Raw genomic sequence first — 9725 nt, forward strand, 5'->3', positions numbered from 1 at the left:
ACAGATGATTATGTTTAGAGAAATTTTTAACTAGAGAGTTAAGAGATTCTCATTTTTGCCAGGCAGGGCACTATGCAGTGATACCTTCTTTATTTCATTTAACTTCACACATCAGTATGAGTATATAAACATATACACATATATTATTTTAATTCGAATGTATGGCTATAAAGAATATATGCATCTATGTGAGGATCTAGTTGATGTTGAGGAAGTGTTCTAATTATTTAAATTCTTTTTCTTTTAGAATATTTAAAGGAGAAAAGTGGAGCTTAGATAAGAATATGGACATTTCAAAGCTAGGACGAACTTGGGATTTGGCTGTTATAGTGACTAAAATTATTTTCAGCCAGTGAACATTAAGTGTCTGCTGTGTGCCCTGCCTTGCAGAAGGGGCTAAATGCATGATCCAGACAGTGCTATAGAAGCTGGGAGGAGGGCAGGGTGAAATGAGACTGGAGTTAGGGAAGTTATAAGAAGGAGGCTCACATTGGACCTAGAAGGATGCTGGCATTTGGGAGACCATGTAGAGACAGCATGTCTCAGTTCAGGTCACACCCCATGAGGCAGAGGACCTCTGGCTTGGGGTCATGAGGCTACTTGTGCTGTTGCTGTCACGCCAAGCAGAGTTAAGGGGGAAGGTAGGGACCAACAAGGTGGCCACATGAAAGCCAGCCCTGTGCCCCAGCCTGTAAGATCAGGGAGGTTTCTCAGTGCTTTAAAACAAAGTCATCTGTTGATCTCCTGGGAATCAAATGAAGACAGAAGCAGACGCTGCTGGCTCCTCCGAAAGCTTGAGTTTATGACTTCAGCACAGTGAGGGCTGTGAGAGATTGTGCTGGCCAGACAGGAAGTAAGCATTGACGCTGCCTGCCCACCTCTTTCCTGGGCTCCCACCACCACCACAGCCGCTGAGCCTCTAGGCCTCAGAGTTGCCTGAGCTCTAAGGCAGGCCCAGTCTCTGAGAGGGATATGGAGTGACCTGAAACTCTTATTTCGTTCAGTTCCACCTCCCTCCCTGACTACAGACACCAAAAATGTGCCCTTCCCCCAGAGTCAGTCCCAGATTTCTCAAATCCAAGACCTTATTTCTGAAACGATGCCAGAGGGAATCGGAATGTTGTTTTCCTCTAACATCAACCACAGGGGTCAGGGACATACCCACCAAGTCCCTAAACATATCTGTCTTGATGGAATTTTCCCAAACCGTGGTCGAACCTGTTTCTGTTTCTATCTTGAGTCAGCAATTAGAGAACTCTAGTGCCCCAAGTCCTGGGAGAAGACATTTCATTAATTGGGCCTAAGCCTACCTGCTTTGCAGGCCCCATGGTGCTAGTGATGGTCTGGCTCCAGGCCCTTCATGAATCAGACTACAGCCATACCCCTCTTCACCCCCTGCCTCCACTTCCCAAAATCAAAACACCCCCTGACGGGACAGTAGTCCCTGCTCCTGAACCCAGATCACGTTACTGGCTCTAGATAAAGTAGCAGCAAGAGAGGTGCATTTATTAATTTTTTCTAGCCGATATCTATTGAGTACGCAGTATGTGCCAGGCATTGTGCTAGGCTGGGGATAGAATGGTGAGTTCAGCGTAGTCTCTGCCTGCAAGGAGCTCATAGATTAGTTGAAAAGAGGAGGCCTCCTCAGTGTGGCGAGTGCTAAGTTAGGAGAGATGGTGAGGGCACCCACAAGAAGCTTTGTTCAAGTAGCCTTGGAGGGACAAGGAGAGTTCCTGAAGGAAGGGCACATACATGGAGGTGGGGAAATTGCATGGATGTGGGGCAGAAGGCAGGGATGGGGGAGGGCATTCCAGGTAGAGGGATAGCTGTGCAAGGCTGGAGGCAGGAGAAAGCAGGAGGAAGCCCCACAGTTGGACAGTGCCAGGGAGATGAAGCTGGGGGAGGTGGCAAGGACAAGCTCCTGAAGGGCCTCAGAAGCAGGTGATTGAAAGATCTCAGGACTTTACCCCAAAAGCAGTGATATGCAATGGAAGCATCTCAATTGCTGGAGGAAGCACTAGGATGTTCAGGCAGTCCTGGGCTCAGCCCTAGTTCTGGATTTGGAGGCACAGAAAGAAAGTAAGACTCAGCCCCTACCTTCAGGAAACTCATTGATGGGCAGATTCCATGCACTGTGTTGGGTAACAACCAAGCTGTGCGTGATGCATGCCCATGGCACACGAATGCTAAGATTTGAAGGCATGATGGGAGCTATCATTTATTGAGTGCCCTCTGTATGCCAGGTTCTGCAGAAGGAACCTAACATCGCATCTCACTCAGTCCTCAAGGCAGCCTATAGTGTGCCTGTTACCACCCCCATGTGACAGATGAAAAGATCACGGCTTAAAGAGGTTAACTTCACAGCTTCAATAACCAGGAAGGGATGGCACCAGGATGAGCTCAGCCAGTGATCTTCCTCCTACTCTATGCAGCCTTCCCTAAGTGTGGGCCGAAGGTTGTAGGAAAGGCTTCAGGGATTAGGAGGGGACCGGAGAGTTAGAATGTTGTTCCCTGTGTCCCACTGTCATCTCTCAGGCTCTGCAGTGGGGGGCAGGAGCCTGACATTTAGGCATTAGGGGAGGCAGGGATAACTGAGGATCACGATAAACAAGTGTCTCTGAGAGCCTGCCCCTCAGAACCTTTAAGTCAAGTCCTGTGCCTGCTCTGTGAGGGAGGTAGCAGCTTTTCAAAGAATGAAATTGGTGAGTAAAGAATATAATCTGCAGTTCTTTCCAAATTCGAGGATGCTGTGCTACCTACATACCATTAATAGGGGATGGGTTTTCCCAGGGACGTTTGCTTTGGAAAACTCCCAAGCCTCTAATGTTAACACTTAGAGATTGCACATAGTGGGGATGGTTATTTGAATTAGAAATGGGTGACTCACATGTACCTAAAATCTCTCCAAGGAAAGTAGGGTAGGGGCCAAGTAGTGTAAGGAGATGGGTGAGCCAAGTCTGTAACGATCATGAAGAATGGCATATTCTCTCGAATGCCACAGATGATTCTGGAACCTCAAGAATCGCAGAGCTGAGCTAAATGGCTCTCCAAGGTAGACCACCATGAAGCTAAAGTCCTCTGGGAATGACACCACTAGCAGTATTGACTGAGCCTGGTTCCCTGGTTCACAACAGCAAGTTGTGAAATTCAGACCTCCTGTAGAATCTAGCTTTACCATTAAGCTCAGTTGACCTCAAGAAATGAAACCAGCTTCCATGATTAACAGACACTAATGACCAACAGGTGAAACACAATCAAGTAAATAGGGAGAGCCAGTGCCAGACAGCTTACAGATTTTCTGAAGTCCTTCATACACAGGTTCCTCTCATTAGCAGCCAGCTGGGAGGGAGCTGGGGGTGATTCTGAAACCTGGAGAATCCTAGTCACTATATCATGCATGAGTTGAAAAGAGCGGGCCTCCTCAGTGTGGTGAGTGCCAAGTTAGGAGAGATGGTGAAGGCATCTCCTGCCTCCACGCCTTATACAGCCAGCCCTCTGCCTGGATTATACCGGTCTACCGTAGACCTGGACATGGCCCGTCTTTGGTGATGTTACAAATGGAACATTCCTCTTGCTGTATTCCTTGACTCTCTTTTTCTCTCTACTGCCACCCCTACTACTCCATTGTCCCCTTCGGCTCCAGCTCCCCCCAGCGTGGATGCCCCTGGCTTGCCTTCTGGGATGATACCCAGTGCTTCCCCAATTGTTGCCACAGCCTGCCCAGCCCACTCCTCCCTCTAGACTCACTTCACCAGGCACAGAGGGCCCATAGCGTGCAATCCTCCCCAGTCAGTGAATCCCTCCCCCTTCCATAGAGATCTTCAGAAGAGGTGTCCCACACCCTTTGCCCAGGCGCCACCCTCCCGCGTCGATGTGCGTCACTGTTGGGATGGTCTTTGTTGTTTCCCTCTCAAGCAGGGCCCTCCTTTTCCTCTTGTTCTGTACACACTGGAGAGGGAGAACAGATGGTCCTCCTGCCGGGGGCCAGCCCTCCTGGCAGAGGTGACCAAACCACCCAGCTTTCCCTTCTCAGGGGCAGCATGGATGCCCATCAGCTGCAGGTTCTGTTTCTGGGAATCCCTTGGGTTTTCTGTGTGTCCTCTCCTTCCGCCTTCCAAGGTCTCTGAGACCTGCTGACCTATGCAGCTCAAGCCCAGAAAGAAGACACCAGGCAGGACTGGTGGTGCTAAAAGATGGTAGAAATCAGTTTGTCCCTTCTCCGTGCTGTTTGTGATTCTGATTTCAACCTGGGGCCATTTGAAAACAGTCCCCTGCGCAGCTCACCAGCCCGTGTTACCCCTATCTTCCCGGACTCACAGCTGTCTGCCACCATGCTTGCCGACTGGCAGGCCTTTCTGGCTTTATTTTGCCTAGTGGTGTTACCTAAATGTCTCCTGGTTGAACTTGACTCTTGTTATATCATCCAATTTCTCCCGTGTCCAGATTTCCAGACCTTACCCACTGTGGAAGGCATCACACTGAAGCCCAGACATGAGTTCTGGCTCTGTTCTTAACCAGTCCGGTGACCCTGGGAAAGTCACCAAACCTCTCTGAGCCACAGTTTCCTCATCTGTAGGATCAGGATGTTACCGGCCTGTTCTGAGGATCAAATGAGCAAATAAATGCAAAGATGCTTTGTAAACTGTAAACCAACATTCTCCAAACTGCATTCTGTAGAACCTGCTCTCAGGAGAGGTGTTCATAAACTATTTAGGAAAAAAAGAAAGTTTTAGGTCAAGTTTGAGGAAGCCTGGCCCAAACAAAGCAAACCAGATTTCCTCACTCCAGAATTTCTCGGAGACTAACTTGCCAATGTGCATAGCAAATCTCCAAGAGCAGGGTAGAAAACATGGCTTTGTGTCAAAACCCCTTTTTTCATGGACTACTTATTAACTTCTTTAGGTTACTGGTTTCCACAGAGCATAGTGTATATTAATATTATTTCTCCTACAACTAATAATGTGAATCTTTCCACAAGATTTATTCCATCATCCAGGTCACTAATCCTGGGTAATACCAGTTAATCAGTATCTGAAAAAAGTATTGCTGGAGTCCTTGCCTTTAATCTTCTGGGCATTGTGCTGCTGTGCCCGCTATTGAAGGCCTCTGCCATTGGACTCCAGCCCTAACTCCCACCATCCCCACGCTGCACTCTGCCCCTGCAGCTTGGTGAACCCATTGGCCTGTGTATGCATCCTTTGTCTTCCTATTCCCTGCCTTTGTTCCATCCTTCTCCCTGCCAAAGTACCTCCCTCCCATTTCTACCAGTACAATTGTCACCCATTCCTCAAATTTTAGTCCAAACCCTGCCTTCTCCATGGAAATTTTTCTAACTAAAGCGATGTGTTCTACACAGGACTACTGGCCCCTCAAACTCAACTCTAAGCCCCTAAAGGCAGACAGCATTATTTATACTTCCTGATTTTCTCCAAAAACCAGGATTCATTTGGGATTGATTGATTGCTCCCTTCCACCCCACCCCCCAGAACCATAAGGCTCACAGTTGTACTTTGGGAACTTGAACCCAGAGGTATGGGTCCTTCAGAGCTGCGGAGTCAGTGGTGAGTTTACACTCTTCATTCAATAGACACTTACTGCTAGGGAACTGCTGGGAACCCAAGGTTGAACAAGACAAGGTCTCTGCCTTTAAGAAGCTCTTGGTCTAGACAAAAGCATAAAAACATCATGGCAAGTCAATGTGCTGAGTGTAATAATTGACAAAATATGGGAGCACACAGTTGGGTTCATGGTGAGAATAAGTGGAAATCGAGGCAGGCTTATAGTGAGGATGTTACCTGGAGCAGACATGGCCGGATTATGGGGAAGAAGGACCTCTGGGAGGGGATTCAGGAGGGAGGTTGTAATGGAGCCAGAAGGTTATAGCAGTTGCTGGAAGAGGGTGTGAGATGGGACGTTTGCATCACACACACACACACACACACACACACACACACACACACACGTCTGTGGGAATCCCACTTCCCTGCTTTTCCATCATACCCTCTCACCCCTTCTTCCTTCTCACCTTGACTCATTCTTCCTCTCCTCCTCTGTCACCTCCGGGTCCTGGGGCCATCCATCGTTACCTCATCGGGACAGCCCCGTGTCTGCTGTCTGTTGGTAGCTAGAGGCCTGCTTTGGTGACAGGCTGGTCAGTGCGGTGCCCACTCCCCGTGGGGGGCCCTCGGGAGGGAGGGCAGCCTCCACTTACCACTTTCTCTTTTCTTCCCACAGAAAACCAAAAGAGACGTCAATAATTTTGACCAAGACTTTACCCGGGAAGAGCCGGTACTCACCCTTGTGGACGAAGCAATTGTAAAGCAGATCAACCAGGAGGAATTCAAAGGCTTCTCCTACTTTGGTGAAGACCTGATGCCCTGAGAGCCCACTGCAGTTGGACTTTGCCGATGCTGCAAGAAGGGGTGCAGAGAAGACTCCTGTGTTGCAGAGACTCAGCAGGTCTTGAACTACTTCTCCTCCTCGGAGCCCCAGTCCCATGTCCACTGTCTATTTATTGCATTCCCTTGCCCCAGGCCACCTCCTCCCCCTCCCACCTGGCGACCAGAAGGCGCTCTCGGTTCTTGTCTCACCAGTAATACAGACTCATTGGGTCAGCAGTTAGCTGTATACACTGCCGTGTTTGGACCGTTGGCAAGCCTGGTTCCATTCCTCAGGGGCTCCTGGCAGTGAAGCAACTTCAGTTCTTTTACTGCAAAGAAAAGAAAAAAGAAAAGCAAGCAAACAAGAAGACGCTGGCTCTGCTGTTGGACACAGATCCCGACCCCTCTTGCTTCTTTTCCCTCCTGCGCCCCAGCTTGCCATCCCTGCCCTTCTGTCCTGGAGAAGAGACTGGTGCTTCTCCGCACGCACAAGGGAGGGCGCCCTCAAGGCATGCCCTCTGAGGGAGGGAGACCAGAGATGCAGGGATTGGCCAGCTGGGTTGGTTTGCTCTGGAATGGCTAACTCTTGCCTGCTTTGGTTTTAGCTTTTCAGCATGCCAAAGTCATGTAAGTTTGTGTCTTGTGGAAGAAATCCTCTTTGTGGAAAAAGGAACGGGGTTTTGAACTCTGTTAACATTTGAAAGATATATTTTCAAATTCACTTTCTAATTGGCCAAAAGATATAAATTCCAGTCTGAATACAGGTAGATATTAAAGGGCTAATACAAAATGAGAAACCGGTCATCCAAGGTGGATGCTGTCAGTGACCGAGTGACACATGAGGGCTGTATGAATTGAGAGAAAAGGCAGCAAGTAGCGTTCCTCATCATTCAAGTTCTACCTGGACACAAAGGCCAGGACCCTGGGGTTCCAATAAAGCTCAGCTCCCAGATTCTCTTTCCAGTTTCATCCTAAGTTCCTAGCATAAACACTATTTATTTTCCGCAGCAGTGTGTTATTTTAGCGCACTTATACAAAATGGTAGTACTACTGTGTTGTGATTTTTAAACATTAAACATGTAAAGTTATGTATGAAATACCTGCTTTTGGAATAAGCAGAATGAGGCTAAACATGGGTTATACAAAGGGTATCTGGAGACTGAACGGCAACTTGTTTGAAAACTGACAGTGTCACAAGATGTACTCAGTTTTGTTTCTGTGTGACATGCAATGGCAACTCATGTGGACACTATTTAAGGGATGTGACATTACCTCCTGTAGATACGCTAACAGTGTTATTCTTTCATTTCCAAGGGTTCTGTGTGGCTTTGTGTATATGTTTCCTGGAGGTCATTTGATTACCTAATTTACTGAACTGATTTAGCAGGGAATGGAATCCATTCCAACCATTGCACGTGGATTTCCCAGCTGCCCCTAAATATATATACTTGTGAGTGGCAAAGTGGCACTAATGAAGCTTTTTGCCTTTTGTACATTTGAGATTTTTGTATATAGTGTTTGCTGCAAGGCCTGTGGAATTAATTCATTGAATATAGAGGTATCAACTGCTGCATGTTCAGGCATATTATAAAACTTTAGTCTATGAAAGAATAATTATAATAATGTCCAGGTGCAATACTCTGTAAGTGTATTGGTTCAAGTTACCGAGACATAGGTGTGTTCCTTTATGAGGGATGGGGGGGTGTGTTGGGGATTCTTTGTATTGTTTATTTCATTTTGGTTTATTTTAAAAGATGTAAACATGTATTAAGCTATATTAAAGCTCACATGCAGTTCTCCTGTGCTCTATTATACCCTGATAGAGATGGGGGAGAGAAAGGAATGTTTTTGATGGTGGTTTCAAAGCTTGGACAATAACTATCTTGAGCCCATAGAGAGTCTGTGTCCATATTTGCATCTGGCTGGTCATAGCCTTTGTTACTAATGACGACATTCAGTTCTCTTTTGTTTTTATTTTTTAAAAACTCAGGTGTAATTATTATCTGTTCTTATAATAATTGCAAATATTAAATATTATGATATATCAATTCATGTGTTTGGCATACCAGTGAATGATGAAGAACATTAGATTAATTTAATTTATCTTCGGTAACTTGACATTCTGGAGAGAGACTATCTTCTGGAGTTGAGTACAAGCACAGAAACATCTTTACGGTGGCATCATCTCATTTTTTAGGAAGACATGATAATACTGCCCATCATACTCATGTGTAACTACTGTTCTTTCTTCTGCTTTCTTCACCATTTTAAACTTTGGACAACCAAGCAAGCTCTAACTGCAATGCCAGATGGCCTTGTCCAAGGGTCTGGTGTTTGCATGGCAGTGGGGACTGGGCCTTTCCTACAGGACAACTGGCAAATTTGCTGGGAAGTCAAATAATACATTCCACCTGGCAGCTGAAGGCAGTCAGTCAGTCTGTCCCAGAAAGGGCCCTTTTTAGCACCCAAGGCTGGGCTGGCTGGGATGCCTCTGGCTGGTGACGTTCTCACACAGGCAGATTTAAATCCAGCAAAGGTCTATAGAAAAAGGCTTGTGTGTTCCTTGAGTAATCATTGTTTCATTTTCATTTTTACAAGAGTTTGAAAATAGACACACTGTTGACACTTCTGCCAGTTTTTTCTAATCTTTCCCGTCCCACCCCCTTTCTCTTTCTCTCTCTCTCTCTAAAGAAAAAAAAAAGGGGGGGGAGTGCAAAAAAAAAAAAAAAAAAAAAAGCCAAAAAATATATATGAAGGATAGCTGTTCTCCTGTGTTCTCTCATTATGGGCTTTGTGAAGTAGAAACATAATTTTTTTCCTCCAAAGGTGAAAAAACAACTTATTCTTGCTTTTTTTAAAAAAAGAAGGCTAAAAAATTACCTCTTTTTAAATTATGTGCAAAATAATTCTGGCTAACTATAAAATGTATTCAATTTTAGGATTTTTTTTTGTATTGTGATGCTTTATTTGTACATTTTTTCCTTTCTGGATGTAATTTTAATCTCTTGCCATTCATTAGTGTTATTTCATTGTAAACATTATTGTGCCAAATGTACTGTATTCAAAAGGATGTGAATGTGTATTGTTTCAGAACCTAATAAATACAATGACGTTAAGTCTTATTTCTCAGTGCCAGTAAGAATTTTTAATCTCCGTTATGAGTGGCAAAGTGGCACTAATGAAGCTTTTTGCCATTTATATATTAGAGATTCAAAAATTCCTAAACCTAAACGTGGTTTCAGCTTTCCTTTCTCCTTGGAAGATGCACAAAAGCTGCAAATGACCATATTTGCACATTCCCCCTTCCTCTGTGCTTCTGGGCTGTCAGAAGGAATTAGGGGACCT

At 45.8% G+C, this 9725-nt stretch overlaps 1 protein-coding gene across 16 annotated transcripts in view; it reads left to right on the top strand.

The window, feature by feature from the left end:
• Window positions 1-9502, top strand: part of PRKCE (protein kinase C epsilon) — a 539251-nt gene extending 529749 nt beyond the window's left edge. For 15 of the 16 annotated variants that reach the window (XM_017947484.3, XM_017947485.3, XM_017947489.3 and 12 more), the window contains one exon: window positions 6235-9502. In XM_017947484.3, coding sequence (XP_017802973.1) covers window positions 6235-6381 — 147 coding nt within the window. In that variant the 3' untranslated portion in view covers window positions 6382-9502. The remainder of the gene's footprint in view (window positions 1-6234) is intronic. The other variant, XM_009184138.4, reaches the window with a different exon arrangement.
• The last annotated feature ends 223 nt before the right edge of the window (window positions 9503-9725 follow it).

Source organism: Papio anubis, chromosome 14, assembly GCF_008728515.1.
Source record: "Papio anubis isolate 15944 chromosome 14, Panubis1.0, whole genome shotgun sequence".
Taxonomy (NCBI): domain Eukaryota; kingdom Metazoa; phylum Chordata; class Mammalia; order Primates; family Cercopithecidae; genus Papio; species Papio anubis.